General features: G+C 41.6%; 1 protein-coding gene and 1 long non-coding RNA gene across 2 annotated transcripts in view; one reads left to right on the top strand and one right to left on the bottom strand.

Annotated features, from left to right (window-relative positions):
• The first annotated feature begins 744 nt into the window (after positions 1-744).
• aldh1l1 (aldehyde dehydrogenase 1 family, member L1) overlaps positions 745-16,219 on the top strand; it is a 40,168-nt gene continuing 24,693 nt past the window's right edge. The window contains exons 1-7 of the mRNA XM_039798438.1: positions 745-854; positions 4,150-4,295; positions 5,079-5,313; positions 5,393-5,558; positions 8,234-8,335; positions 9,257-9,346; positions 10,660-10,797. Of these exons, the coding sequence (XP_039654372.1) occupies positions 4,169-4,295; positions 5,079-5,313; positions 5,393-5,558; positions 8,234-8,335; positions 9,257-9,346; positions 10,660-10,797 (858 nt within the window). The 5' untranslated portion in view covers positions 745-854; positions 4,150-4,168. The remainder of the gene's footprint in view (positions 855-4,149; positions 4,296-5,078; positions 5,314-5,392; positions 5,559-8,233; positions 8,336-9,256; positions 9,347-10,659; positions 10,798-16,219) is intronic.
• LOC120557849 lies at positions 7,927-14,427 on the bottom strand. The gene is made up of 3 exons (XR_005639027.1): positions 14,399-14,427; positions 10,625-10,882; positions 7,927-8,359 (listed from the first exon to the last, which is right to left on the bottom strand). It is a non-coding gene; the product is annotated as an uncharacterized LOC120557849 (long non-coding RNA).

Here is a 16,219-nt window from a genome sequence, read left to right as displayed (position 1 = left end):
TTAGAAGATTATAAAAACGTGTCAAATCAATCAAATCAAATCCTTGTACTGGTGCACTGGTGTCTGGCATGTGTGGTCCTTGTCTTTGATTGTTTTTACTCTGCCTATTTCTATTATATTATTATTATTTTGTGCCATGTACCCTCTGGGATAATCAATAAATCAATTTTCAAGATTTCGGTCTACCATTTGTTCTTCCCTTAGAACTATTTTACTTAATTTTTTCAAGTTTACTTTTTGCATTTCTTGTTTCTTTTGATTAAATAATTGGTTAATTAACTTTCATAGAAATGATTGTAAAACATAAAAGAGAAAATAATGCATTTGAGTATAATTGTGCTTTGTTGTTGCTGTCATAGTATAGTACAGAAAGACTGTAAAACTACAGCAATATCTCCATAATATTCATAATATGCCCATGTTGAGCATGGGAACAGTATGTGGGACCAAATCATTTCTTGTTTGTTATTTCAATACATACTATGTTTTTACTTAACAAAAGTTATGGATATAACACATACTGTATATACAGCCTATGATATAACACAGAAAGTTCAATTAAAAATAAAATCACAAGATTGATTGACACATTTCTCCCTGTGAGAATACGTTTAGCTTATTAATAGGTCAAATGAAGTCAGTGTGTGATTGGGTTTACTCAAAGACATCAGCAGCTGATAGGCCGCCCCCTGCAGCCTCATGGCCCGTTCCGTCCAATCACTCTGCTTCATTTCGCATGTTATGCAATCGTGCCGCCCGCCTGAGTCTGCCTGGGGGGGAGAAGGGAAAGCACTGCTCTCTCCGTCCGACCTGTCGCTTTCGGACAGCAGAGGAGCATTGCGGCTGCACGCACGGTGAGTCTGCATGGGGGGCACACACACACACACACACACACACACACACACACACACACACACACACACACACACACACACAGATAGTTTCTTTTTGCAATAATAAGAGACTGTTTGTGTTTGAAGCAACTGTTGAGGATATTAATTTGACAGTTCTACATTATGGCTGCTTATGACTTGATACAGTGTGGTCTGGATAATATGCGATTATTAATATGTTTAATAGACTGTTGGGGGTTAAACGTTTTGTCGGGAGCTGTCCGTCTGAACGCTGTCAAATTCCATCAACTCCTCCGTGCTTTTGATTGGTCAACACCTGAGGCATGACCTACACTGGGATTTGATTGGTTGGCAGGACAGCAGGCCCCGCCCCTCGCTATTCGGGGTCAATAAACTGTCAGTCATAATTACTAAGCACTTTTTCATTCATTGAGAATGTGCTGCTGTATAATGATCATATTGCTGTTTTTATGCTGCATATATTTACGGTAGTTAAATACAAACTAAAGAATAACAAACATAATCAAAATGTCTCTCTGCATGATATATTTATTCAAGATTTAATACTGTATTGCCATACAGGTTAGTTTTTAGGAATTAGCCTCAGTGTGCTCATGACAGAATAACAGACTTAATAAGTACAATAAGAAATAAAAACACAACACTTATTACATAAGCCCAGTGCATTAAACAGTACATGCATTACATGCATCCATGAAAGATACAGTACAGAATAAATGAAAAATAAAGGTGCTTTAAAAACAGTATTAGTTGGTGCAGGCTTTTGTAAAGTGTCGGTGAAGAATTGAGGAGCCGTATAGCAACAGGATGCTTCTGCAGTATGTGCTGTGAAGGAACCGGGATGTCTTGGTGTTTGATGGCCCCGAGGGGAGAGTTATTAAGAGGGGGTTACATTGGCGGGGTGCATGGAGCCCTGTAGTATTTATAGACCTTTGCGCTGAATGCGGGGCTTGTAGATGTCAGAGATGGGGTTGAGTTTGCAGCTGAGGATTTTTGAGGCAGAGCAAACTATTCTGTCCAGTGGCTTCCTCTGCTGAGCTGTGGAGCTGCCATTCAACACTTATAGAAACAGGTGAAAATACTTTTAATTACAGTTCTGTAGAACTGAAGTATCCCCTTTGTAGACAACCCGACTTTTGTTGAGCTGCCACAGGAAAAAAAGAGTCTTTGGTGGGCGTTTTTGATGATGCAGATTGAGCAGTCATCCCATTTGAAAGAGGAGGAGATTGCTGTTCGACTCTCTCCACCTCTTGGCGGTTAATGGACAGTGGTGGGAGAGCTGGGAAGGCTCTCCCAAAGTCCACCACCAGCTCTTCAGTTTTGGAAACATCCAGTCCCAAGCTTTAGCGACAGCACCAGTCAACCAGCGACAAAACCTTTTTTCTGTAGGCTGATTCATTGTCATATGAGATCAGCCCTACAACTGTTCTTTTTTCTGCAAATTTAAACATCTTTACAGTTGACGGTGTGGACTGCATTCAATGGGGCGGCTGTGGCTCAGGTGGCAGAGGCATCGCCTATCAATCGGAGGGTTTAGCTTAAGATACTTTATTTGTCATTGTACACAGATACAACGAGACGTTGGTGGTTTGATCCATGGCCCTGCAGTTGCTCCATTTGTGTGTGAATGTTTATCTGATGAGCAGGTGGCAGCCTCAGCCACCAGTGTATGAATGTGTGTGAATGGTGTTTGGTGCCTGTAAATTTGCTTTGAGTAGTCATTAAGACTAGTAAAGTGCAATATAAATACAGTCCATTTACATTTACACTGTACAGTGAATGCAGGAAAGGTGAGCTATGCAGCCCTGAGGGGCACCACTGTTTATGTACCGGGTTTTAGAGAGCCTGTTCATTCTGAATGCCTGTGTTCAGAAAGTAGAAAGTCAAGAATCCAATGACATAAAGAGTAGTGATAAACCAATTAATTAGTCGGCCGATTAATGCCATTTTCAGATAACTGTTGCCTGCGCCCACGATGCAGGTTTACAAAAAATGTCGCCTGGTCAGTGTGGCTGCTGTTGAACAAAGTTAGCACTTAACCTTGTGTCAATTTCTCCATTCTAGAGGCAGACGTCACCTTCACGGTAGCAACCCTTCAACCAGCTGAACTAGCTAACAGGGCTCGAAAAACTATTGTATGGACGTCCCCAGCCCCATTTCTTCTCCCAATGAGTAAAACATTCATCAGATTTGTATTTGGGATGGTTGTGGGACAGTGAGCAACTGTAACTGTGATGTTAATGTATAATTTTTTCGCATTAAACCTGAACAGCTTCAGGCAGCCCATTTTACTTTTAGCTTGCTATACATCTAATGTTGACAGAAACCATATTTTTTATTATTTTATTTCATGATTCTTTGAGTATGGCCCATGTCTCATCTGCTAACATGGAGGGGGCAGGATATATGATCTATACTGCAGTCAGCCACCACATGTTATGGTTCACTTATACAGTCTATGCATCAACCGCTGATGCAAACTGTAGGGGTCTAAGCTGAATGCTTTTGGAATATATACTGAGGAATAATTCCAACAATGTCTTTTGATGAAGCATCTGCAAGCACATCTCAAATACTGTTAATGCCTCCTCTTAAAGTCAACTATGTGTTCACATATATGCTGTCTGTATCGGTACACATGCACATCTTATTCCTCAATTGTTTCTTGCTAAAGTCATACTGTACCATGGTGAAATCCGCATAGAGCTGCTCACTTTGCTCTTTGGACCTTGTCACACAGGGACGACTTTGACATGTCAATAAAGTGTGAGTGGGGATCTTGTGAAACAACGCTAAACTGCAGAGGCATGTCATGAAATAATGCCTGCACTAGGGCTGCATAATATATCCTTTTTTTAGCGTCATGGCGATATCAACTGGTGCAATAAACACATTGGGTAAGACTCAGAGATTTGTCGTGTTAGTTGAAAGAAAATATCAGTACAAAACTGCACTTTAAAATCTTTTTTAGTGGTGCCTTTTATATTCAATTTGTTCAATAAAAGAAGGGAGGAATGGAGGATTTAAGAAACATGATGGACTCTTCAGAAGAGGTAATTATCTTCACTCGAGCTTAAAGTGCCCTTTAGCCAAACACAGAACAAATTGATTTCAGTTGCAAAGAACTTGCAAGTATGAAAAATGTTATGCAGGATGTAAACCAAGAAACCATCACTTGCAATATGAAATGTGACATAATCCATATACTTTGAGTGCTTGTAATAATTCCAAACATATGTTCTGTTTGTCCTGGTGTGTGTTGCTGCTTCTCCAGAACCCAGTGACGTGTGAGGATGAAGATTGCATTGATTGGACAGAGTCTGTTCGGCCAAGAGGTTTACAAAGAGCTGAGGAAGGAAGGTTACACCATTGTAGGAGTCTTCACCATCCCTGACAAGGATGGCAGGGCTGACCCACTGGGTGAGACATTTACTGACTGATCAAATTGACACAGGATTGTGCCAAATGAAATTTGGACTCTTCACACCACCACTTTTATCACTCGGAGTTAAATTATGATTGGTGTGATAACTGCATGCCAAATGAATCAGAGCACACAAGGCCAAACTGCCTTCTAAGTAGCATTTAAAAGGCTATACTTTAAACGGAGTCCGACGCAGACAGTCCACATAAAACCCACCGGGGCTACATTCACTTCCAGCTAACTTCACAGAGAACAATGAGAGCAGAACAGCATCACCGATCTGTTTTAACTGAATATTCTCTGTCTAGCTCAGATAAAAACACTGCAGGTTACCGTGTCGATCGCTGCCAAACCTGTTTGTAACCGGTAGGCTACCGCCAATGTGATCCTCACCTGTTTAACCGACTCTACCAGATAGTATGCGACTGTCCTGCTATTTTTACAGACATGTTAACTTACCACAGACACTTGCCTTGTTCATGACCTCACGGTGTGCTGCTGAGAGTGAACCGGGGAAACACTGGAATGGATATTTGGCGTTATTTTAAACAAACAGGAAACACTGATGTGTGAAACTGCCAATTAGATTCATTTACTTGTAAATTGAAGCTACAGTAACACTGAACCAGGTTGTTCCAGCCCACTTTAACTCCTGGATATCATTACTGTAATATCTGATAATACAAAATCATCTTTATATTTTCAGTCTTTATGTACCTTGTTACTAAAAGCTTTTTTACGCCACAATGTAAGAGTTGGATCATTCTTTTCTCCCACAGCAACTGAGGCGGAGAAGGATGGTGTTGCCGTGTTCAAGTTCCCCCGCTGGCGTGTAAAGGGCCAGGCCATCCCGGAGGTGGTGGCTCAGTACAAGGCCACCGGCGCCGAGCTCAACGTCCTGCCCTTCTGCTCCCAGTTCATCCCCATGGAGGTCATCGACCACCCCAAACACGGCTCCATCATCTACCACCCCTCGCTGCTGCCTCGCCACAGGGGAGCCTCCGCTATCAACTGGTGAGTCATGTCATGTTCTTAGGTTGGGGTTGGCATGGCGACAAGCTCAGTCTTTGACCCGCTGTCCCCTGACACACAGGACCCTGATCCACGGTGACAAAAAAGGAGGGTTCACCATGTTCTGGGCCGATGACGGACTGGATACGGGACCAATCCTGCTGCAGAGGGAGTGTGATGTTGAGCCCAATGACACTGTCAACACAATCTACAAGAGATTTCTCTTCCCAGAGGGAGTCAAAGGCACAGTAAGTGTAGTGAGGGGGCAAGGCATTGTGGGTGGTGTAGGCTGAGCTTTTTGGTAAAAGTGGAAGAAGTATGGTACGCAGAGTTATAAAGCCATTCCATACACTCATTATAATAGGTGCTTCAGATAGTCCACAGATCGTTCAATAGTTAAACTTTAACATGCTTTGTTTGCCTCAGAGGTTATAGTGGGTCATCTGGCACACACTGTGGTGTAGCACACTTTATATATACTTTACAGTGCTCAGTCTGTCTAACGGGTACATTATTACAGAATCTGGAAAGAGTCTGCATTCAGACACAGAACTGGAGTATTTGTTGTAGAGCTACTGGTGTTTTACTTTCCTATCTTACATAAATACTGCATTCATCTGCCACTGGCAGAAGAACTTTACAATAGGCTGAAAATCACACATATGATGATATTCTTATGGCCTTACAAAGTTGATCTATTGCCTTTTTACACATTCAGCAGACACAGAGCAACATTAGCTTTTAATGTGGAGAGGTATTTCTGCCCAACCAATCAGTGTAGCTCTAGTATTCTCTCTCTTTTACATCTGTTTTGGTCTCCACCAAGTATAAGATAACAGAGACGGAGCCAGATATTAACATTCAGGGCTCAGCCCAAACCTAGGACCTAAGGGGGACCGGGGGCTTTATTTTCTTTCTTTTTTCTTTTTTTTACTATATACGGCAGCTATTTTTCAAGCCATTTGATGAAATAATTCCATAAAATCAGTTCATCATTTGGGAAAAAAACGACAGTTGCCAAGGAAGAAAATCCTGTAGAGCCTACATCCTGTTTTGTATCTAATTGTTGCTGTCATCATCATTCTGAAAACAGAACACAACAAATGTGACTCATTTTCACTCCTGCCACCTAAAGAGAGGCAAAGATTGCTTTGGAATGTTACGACACTTCCACACCTTCCTCGTTTAGTTCAGTTCATTCGCACTAGAGTTTGGTTGCCCCGCTGGTGCGGTTTTCTTTGGACAGGTGAGAACGCAGCAATCACACTCGGGAAACAAGCCTACTGAGACCTGCTTGAAGAGGTGGTCTCGGTACGCTTTCAGTTGAACTCTGGAGTGGTTTGATTGTGGTGAGAACGTGATCCAACCTCAAACCGCACCAACTATATACTCATCAAACCTGAGCTAATGTCTCCTGTAGTCAGGTGTGTTTGGCAATCTGTGATGCGGCAGAACAGCAAATTGTAGCAGCTTGCAGTGTTTCTCTCACAGAAACAGACTGCACTCAAGCTCGCTGTCCATCACTCGCATATCCGTGGTCAAACCAGTCGCCGCTAAAGTTGGAGACACCAGCAAAGCAGAGCAAAGTCTCGGTAACCAGAGCAAATGCAGTTATTTAAATGAAATGAGCTGTTTTGACCACGGAGATGCAAGAAATATGCACCAGTCCACACAGGACCTTCTTCCTGTATTTTCTTTTTTGCACCGCCCCGACACATCCAACCAATTAGAGAGCCTTCTGAAAGACAGTAATGTTGGCCTAACAGATTAAGGCTTTTGAGAAAACATTTGGGGCTGGACCCCTGTAAGATAACATTTACCTTATTGTTCCCAAGGGGAATTTTTGCTTGGGTAACAGTGCTACACAGAGCCGCGATCAATATCTGTGTCTGTCTGCTGTTTGGCTTTTTCAGATTTATCTGTTTGTTGATCAATACAAGAGACTATACACATATTTATTTAACCCATTGTTCATACAGAAATACTGATTAATGCAGCTTTAAAGGGCTTTATCACTGTTTTTTCATGCTCCTTGTGCAATTCATCACAGTAAGTTAGATTATCATTGCATGGAATTACAGTTCTGACTATTCAAATCAATCTTTTTTCAGTAGTTTATACTGAACTGACAATCAAACATTAACATGACACTTGATGTTACCCCCAACGGATCACACAACTTGACTACATTTCAAGTTACTGCTCATGGATTTTCATAGCATACACACATACAGTACATGTGGCTGTGTGGACCAGCAGGACACATCTAAAACATTACAGAGTGTTTGAAAATATGGTCCATTAAAGCTATAGTGTGTAGTTTCTGCCGCCTACATGAGGAATTCTAAGCCATGACAACAAAACTGTCACATGATACGTGAGCGCCCCCCCCTCCTTCCTCCACACAGTTACTAGTAGCCAAGGAGGACATGGAGGATTAAAAAAACATGATGGAACCTTCAGAAGAGGTCGTTATCTTCACTCAAGTTTCTGCGCGGGAAAGTCACCGGACGACACAATCTTCGGAACATAGTCATACTGAGAAATACAGAGAGAGTTGTGTGGAGCTGATAGTCTTAATTAGCTTTGTAGCAACTCATTTGGCAATGGCTTGAATGTAACGGACGTTCATTAATATCAAAAAGTTACGCACTAAAGCTTTAAATAGCAAAATGAACAAAAACAGCTGTTGACCATCTTGGCCTGATGAAAGAGTCAAAGTACTGAGTGTCTTTTCATTAAGTACACTAATATGTGAATCCAGGTTCGAGCTATTACCATGATAACATGTAGGTAAAGAAAAATATGTTCTTCAGTTGCCTACAGTCAGTTCAACCAACATAACAACACAGTGATGGCAAAATCCATACAGATAACACACATGTTAGCTCCGCTGACTGGAACTGCATTGTTCTGGTTCCAGGTGGAGGCGGTGAGGCTGATAGCGGAAGGGAAGGCCCCGAGGATCAGCCAGCCACAGGAGGGAGCCACATATGAGTGCATTCAGAAGAAAGACAACGCCAAGGTAATACACAACCATCAGTTCTCTCTATAAAGGCACAAGGGAGAAGAAGAGACTATGAGCCAAATGTAAAGCTATAGGACATGTAAAACCATGTTCTTCAGATACAAAATAAAATGATTCACAATAACAAGATTATTAGATAGTAAACAAGAAGGAGCTGGCAGGAAACAGAGAAGCTGATTTAAATGTGGCAACAGGGTACTCAAACTATGAGTAGCACTAATACCCTATAGGTTTATGCTTGTATAAAACATTTTATAGTGATATAATGTATGCAAACTCAAATCAATTCATGACCTAATTATAACAGGATGTAATGTAACTGTCAGTTGGTTATAGTTATGTTCAATGTTTGTCAAAGCTTATGGCAATCGTTGCTAGTTTGGTTTCCAGATATTAACAACAGCTTTAAAACAATGTTGAACTGAGAGCACGATATTGGATGCATTTGGTCGTTGACTGTAGATTTAAATCAGCAACTGAGAACTAATGTCTAAATTGAAATACCACTGAATGTATAGCATTGAATTGACTTTTGAATTGAAATATTTGACTTTGAAAACAATCTCTCTGAGTGTATGTGTTCTGAAGCTTTGGGCATTTCTGGTAAATGATTTCAAGTTGTGCAATTTCAATTTACATTTTTTTTAAGAGTCACAAATTGAAATGTAAGTCCAATATTAAAAAGAAACTGGGTATTTTCAGATGCTCATATTGGATTGATGACATTCAGACACAAAATGCAAGTAATTGAATGTTGGGGCTGCTGAGGGTAAACAATGGAGACTGAATGAAAACAGGATATTTTTGAAAGTGAGAATTCAAACTACATAAATTCAGATTTTCCGAGTCAAATATAAATATGTTTTGTATATTGCATCTAAAGACATAACGACAATCGATTCCCATGACTGTTGGCAGATTGACTGGAATCAGTCAGCTGAGGCTCTCCACAACTGGATCAGAGGAAACGACAAAGTGCCTGGTGCCTGGGCAGAGGTGGAGGGACAGGTAACACTGACTTTGAATACTCACTTAGAACAGACATCATATTGTCTATTGATATCTTATAAAATAAGTCAATCTTAAAAATTATTATTATCTTGTGATGTCACTTGTATAGCTGCTCTGATAATATGGAAAACTGACTGTGTAGATCAATATACTTTATGAACAAACCGTTATGACCTGGGCAGTCAGCACTCTTAAATGACTTATTCATTAATGCAGTAGCCAAGGAATGAAGCTCATTAACACTGTGGGGAAACAGTGTTAAACTCAAGAAGATTGTTGCTTATTAAGTCCTGGCTGTTTAATGACATAGAGAAATACCGCAGATATGGCTGTAACTGAGTCATTTTTAAGATGCTCTTTAAGGGTAAGTACCGTTTTTTTCCAACCTGGCTGGATGTTCCTATGTTTTTGTGTCTAAGTGACTGATGGGAACAACAATCTTTGACATTTGTCTAGTATTAAGCAAGATCGCTGCAGTCGGCAGTAGAGAAACAATCTACAAGGTAAGGAAATTTACCTTCATAAAAGTGCTTGTTTTGCCGGTGACAGGCTCAGATTAATATTCAAAGTGTCTGACAACATTATGGAAAGGATTTCTAAGGAGGTTGATCTTTCTGTTAAAGAGTAAGATCCATTTTTTAAACATAAAAACATCCACGAAATTGCGTTCGCTAAACCCACCAGACTCCATGTAAATAAACAGTAATTTTAGCATCGTAAAGTACACTTCATTCAAAGTTGACCGAAACAAATAAAACTATGAAAAGCCATTTTGGGTCGTCTTTCCACTTTTCCACTTTTCCACTTTTCCTCTAGTTTTGGTTGAAATAAACACAGTTTACTGATTTACATGTGAAAATATGTTGGCTCTATACACGCTACAAGTATTGTTTTTTTAAATGGAGTCTGGTGGGTTTAGCGCTAGCGACTTCAGAGCAGTTTCTGGTTGAACAGAAAGGTCTCAAAGAGGTTTTAAAGGTCTATCACTGAAGGAATCCCTTACATAATGTTGTCAGAATATTAATCTGAGCCTGTCAGTGGCAAAACAAGCACATTTGTGAAGGTAAATACAAGCTGGATAATTGCCCTATTAACTTACATTGTAGCTTGTTTCGGCGCTGCCGACTGCAGCAATCTTGCTTAATGCTGGACCAATGTCAGAGATTGTTGTTCCCATCAGTCACTTAGACACAAAAACATAGGAAAATAGGGTCCAAGTTGGAAAAAACGGAAGATACGCTTTAACTGTTGACTTTTATTAGATCTGGTCCTCACCAAAGTTGTGCTGTTTGGTGTCTCTCTTTCTATAGAAAGTGACTTTCTACGGCTCCACTCTGGTGGATAATGGCTCCATAGCTACCGGCCAGCCGCTGCAGATCCCCGGAGCCAGCCGGGCCGCCACCGTCACCAAGGCCGGCCTGCTGCTGTACGGCAACGACAGCAAGGCGGTAATCTTCCTCTTCTTCTTGCTCATGCTCTTCCTCTTGCTCTTCACTCCTCGTTTCAGTTCCTCCTTCATGTCCTTTGTCTTTGCTACATATTTGGGTAGTTGACAAATATGCAGTAAATACTGTATTTTTGTAAATACAATTTTTTTGTCAGTTGCAGGCATGATGGAGAAATGCAGGGGGGAGTGGTCCTAGTCTGTGGGGAGGTGGTCCTAGTCTGTGGCAGGGGGCAGAGGGGGCAGGGTGGGCAGAGGAGGAAGTGAGGAGGGAAGGAGTGACGGTAGAACAGGGAGGGAGTTGAGTCTCCTGACAGCCTGGTGGAAAAAACTGTCTTTGAGCCTGCTGGATTTGGCCCGATGCACAGAATAAGGCTATGTTCACACCGCAAGTCTTAATGCTTAATTCGGATTTTTTGCTCAGATTTTTGTTTGGCTGTTCACATTAATGTGGCCTATATCAGATTCCAGAATAGAAAAGAATGAAGAGAAAGAGAGCCAAATTGGGTATTTTTTTAAAAACGAAGCGGTTACAGTATGATCCTTCTAGTTTTGATTGACTTGAAGTATCTCCCAATACACTAATTAGGTCACTCTCCCTCCATTGACTTCCTCCATCACTGTTCCCCATTTTGTAGGCCTAGTCAATTTTCAATTCAATTTCAATTCAATTTTATTTATAGTATCAAATCATAATAGTTATCTCGAGACACTTTACAGATAGAGTAGGTCTAGACCACACTCTATGAATTCCAAAACCCCAACAATTACAGTAATTCCCTCAAGAGCAAGCATTAGCAGTGGCTATTGCGACAGTGGCAAGGAAAAACTCCCTTTTAGGAAGAAACCTCGGCGTGGGGAGTAAACTCCCCAGAGCTAGGTTAGGAACAAGCATTTCTGGGACAGGATGCATACAAAAGGAAACAAGTGGAAACAGAGATGAGAGAGCAGCTCAGTGTGTCATAGGAAGGAAGGAACTTCCCCGGCAGTCTAGAATTATAATAGCATAACTAAGAGAGGCAGGTTAAAGAGATGTGCCTGGTCGGGCTAGAACTCTCCCCAACCGGATCAGGCTGTACTGGCCTGCCTCCCTCTAGTCAAGTTTTAAATTTTACTGTCTGTGTCTCCCACCGGCACATAATTGTGACAGATGTTGATGTAGATTGACGTAAAAGTCGCATCAAATCTGTTGACACTGCAGCCGCATTGAAAAAAATCTGACCTGGGTCTGATTCAGGACCACATATGGAAGTGGTCTAAATCTGATTTGAAAAAATCTGGGCAAGATATGAGTATTCACACTACTTCTGAAGAAGTCTGACCTGGTCACTTGACCCCCCCAAAAAAATCTGATTTGGGCCACCTTTACCTGCAGTCTGAACGTAGCCTAAGTGTTGCTGTAGTAATACAGCCTGCCATCACAAGTCCAAACTGCACTTTGGTGACACCTTGTGGTAGCAGTGTTTTGTCTCCAAGAAGGCATAACTGAGGGGAGTCTGGACAAGGTTGCCCTATCCATTCTCCAAGTTTCTCCAGCACCTCCCTCCAAAAGGGAAGAAATAAAATCTAAGAACAATTTTATAATGGATGAATTTGCTTCGGACGTCTCTTGTAGCCCTGGCAACATTAAATATTTGTTTTGTTGTTTTGCCATGTCTCTTCCCCAATATCCCTTCCTATATCATTTTGTCAAATCAACCTTAAATTCTCACATCTCCCACTTTGAATATTCATTATGTTTTTTATTAAAAAGGCATGATGCGTTATGGTGGGTAAATTAAAAAAGTCTTTCACCATATTATTTTCCACTCCTCTCCTATAAGGTTTAAAGATACTCTCTATGCTGCTCCGTAGTTGTAGGCATAGGCAGACTGGCAATCTGGCAGTTCTGGCGAATTCCAGAAGGGCCAATACACTCTTGGGTCGATTTGGGCCACTGGAAAAAAGAAAGAAATTGCGGCAACACTGGCGTTTCACACTAGTTTGACAAAAACATGTAGCCTGGAGCCTCCCGTCTGGTGCTGTCTGGCGTCTACTTTCAAAATAAAAGCTCACGTCTGGTCCACTATGTCTTCGTACTTTGGTGTTTTGTGTGTTTAAGTATGTAACTATGTTATATTCAAGCATTACCATTCTAAGATGGTGCCATGAATTGCTCCAGTGTGTGTATTATTTAATTATGAAAGCCTGTACGTGCACCTCATGCTGCTGCTGCTGCCATAATCTAATTTGAGCCTGGTTTTTGCAATTACAAAACAAATAATGTCTCCATCTGAAATTGGGCCAGTAAGGGACGGAATTGCCAGAGCCGAATTTTTTGTCCCAGTCCGCCCCTGGTTGTAGGTGTATCCAAAAGAATCCCTTTCCTTTCAAATTAAATTGGATGAAACAAGAGATTTTCTGCCTTATATGGTATGCTCATGAATATTTTGATGAGCTGCATACTGATTGGTTGGTTGAAGCACACACACACACACACACACACACACACACACACACACACACACACACACACACACACACACACACTCACACACACAGCCCCTCCCCTCTGTGCCGGTGCACACCACGTCACACACACTGCACAGAAATTTTATACATTCTTCATCTGCAAATTGATCGCTAATTGCAAATTTGGTCAGACTGTGTCGGAGTTCAGGAGCTGGGTTACTGGACTACCAAATGCCGCTGCCCTGATGGAGCTCCACGCCCGGCAGCTCGCTGCTCTCCCTGCCCTCTTCCTGCTAAGTGGCCGGTGTGTGTGAGTGAGCCCGCAATCTCTTGTGGATTTTAACTTCGAAAAACCACAGGTTCCAGTTAATCTTATAATGGATATATGTGTTTTGTTATTTAACGATTGGGAAATAAACGCCTCTTGTCTGCGAGTCGGCAGGCACCGGCCGCTGTCACGTCAGACTGTGGAGCTTCTCAAGTCCAACACAGTCGTACCAAATTTGCAATTAGCCATCAATTTTCGTAAAACAGCCCATATTTGAGCTCAACATAGTTGATTTCTCACATAAAAAAGTCTCAGAAGTGAATTTAGTAATGAAATTGCAGATGAACAATGTATACAATTTCTGAGATCTGCGCAACCTAGATTCAGAAGACCAGCTGGTCTCAGATCCCTGGTTTGTATGTAAATGTTGGGGCGTGACAAAGGTACAGACTAGAGCCATATAAGGAGGAGCCACTGTTGTGTTTCAAAATCCACTAAGTAGGCAAGGAGAGGATTTAAAAGTTTAACAAGTATTTATTTAAAGTGCCCATATTATGAAAAAATCACTTTTTCTGGGATTTGGGGTGTTCTTTTGTGTCTCTGGTGCTTCCACACACATACAAACTTTGAAAAAAAATCCATCCATGCTGTTTTGAGTAAGATACAGTTTCTGAATGTGTCCTGCCTCTGTCTTCGTCTCTAGTGTACGTGTTCAAAAACGCTCATTATCGAAATGAGCTGGCTAACCACAACAGTTAGCTCGTTAGCATGCTAACCGTTAGCATTAGCATGCTAATGCTAACGCTAGCATGCTACGTCGTTCTCAATAGCAAAGCACTGCTACAACACACACAAGTTCACCATAATCTACAAAAGAACTACTTACATGTGTGCCCTCATTTAGAAGTCTCCCAGCTAATCCTGCCTTGTAACTGACCAAAGTTGGAGAAACAGGCTTTCTTTTACTGTCTCTAGAGTTAGCTAGCTGACATGATCTACATCTGAACTACTGAGCATGTGCGAGTGCAATCAAAGATAGTACAGAAGAAGAAGATGAAAAGAGGTCTCACTCTGTAGCTAAAAAAGAAACCAGGTGAAAAGAGGATCTGCAGCAGTGAGAGAGAGCTGTGCACTACAACAAAAATATGGTGTTTTTTGAACATTAAACCATGTAAACCTATTCTGGTACAACCTTAAAATACAGTTATGAACCTGAAAATGAGCATAATATGGGCGCTTTAAGTAAAATCATAAGAGCATAAACGTGTACACGGGTCCGAATTGAGCAGGCACACAGGTTTCTCTCATCAGACTGAATTTTCTGGCTTATACATGAATTCATATATCAGTCTCTAAGAGCACTTTGATTTGTTTATTAAAAGTTGGAGGAGTACCATGGTTTAGACTTGGCGTCCCCTGGTTGTTGCACAGACTGGTCCCAGTCTTTTGGCACACGCCCTCTTCATCAGTTGTTAGGCAGACTTTAGCTATGCTGGGGGCATATCTGGGGCAGTATTATTGGGAATAAATGTACAACAAGCATCTCCAAACATGTGGTACACACCCCCTTTTTCTGCCAACAACATGTCTAGTGCCATACGGTTAAACCTCGGCTGTGTGACATTGGGAGCGAACAAAGATGTGTTGTAGGTGTACATACAAAACTTCTTAGGTAGGTGTCCCACATTCATGGTAGAGCTGTTGGATTGTGTGATGCAAGTATAGTTACCAGGGTAGGCGACCACTCCTGGAGGCGGTTGTATTGCACGCACTCTGGGATACAGGAGAGACAGGGTCCTGCAGACATCACTTTCCATGGTCACATCACTGTAAAGACTTAACATACAATTATACCCAATAGGGTCGTCCACCGGTGAGAGTGAGAATGGTACTGTCCCCAAATGAGGTCTTGCTTTAGCACAGATAACACAGTCAGACATTTTATGCGTTCTAGCAGTATATTTCATCATTTTGAGCCACGTGTTTCCTGAGGGTGTGAAACCGGTTTCCATCTCCAACCTTTTCTCAATGGTAAAGTCCTCCAGGTTCAAATATTTTACTAATGGCCCTTTAGAGTCTTTCAGGACACCCATACCTGTGTTCATTGCGTCAACCTGGACAGTAATGGATGTGGACAGTGTACTATTACTCCATGGGTCTGCAACTCGAATGATGAACTGTCCTAACGGATCTTTCCCCTTCAGCATACAATCCCATAACATAAGTCCCTGCATCCTCTGGTTTTGGATCCTTCAACGTCACATATATAGTATTACATTTCTGTTCCTGGCATCGTCCTTCCTGCTTTCTACCAACACTCAGTCTGGATTTCAGGTCCCTACGTGGTATCGTAAGGTGCATTGTATCATATGGTTCACATCCCACATTTCCTCAATCTGAGCCTGTGTTAGCTATGGCATACTTCCAACTGCCACACAACTTGTCTGAGTTGGTCGTGACGCATATGTATATGACTTCCTCTCTCCTGTCTTTGGTGGTGCATGGCACTATGTCGCATAGGTCTAATAGGGCTGTGCCTGTGTGTCCCCTAATAAATGACAATGTGATCTGTCCCTTCTTTCTAGTCACCTGAACCTCCTTTCTTCCTCTGTCATATTTGGTATCTATGAACCAAAATAACAACATAACGAGTATGGCTGTAGATATTAGCATACCTATCCAGACCTTCCATGTGCATCTATAGTAG

The sequence above is a fragment of the Perca fluviatilis genome, chromosome 4, assembly GCF_010015445.1.
Source record: "Perca fluviatilis chromosome 4, GENO_Pfluv_1.0, whole genome shotgun sequence".
NCBI classification, from domain to species: Eukaryota; Metazoa; Chordata; class Actinopteri; order Perciformes; family Percidae; genus Perca; species Perca fluviatilis.
This window is presented reverse-complemented; position numbering and strand designations above follow the sequence as displayed.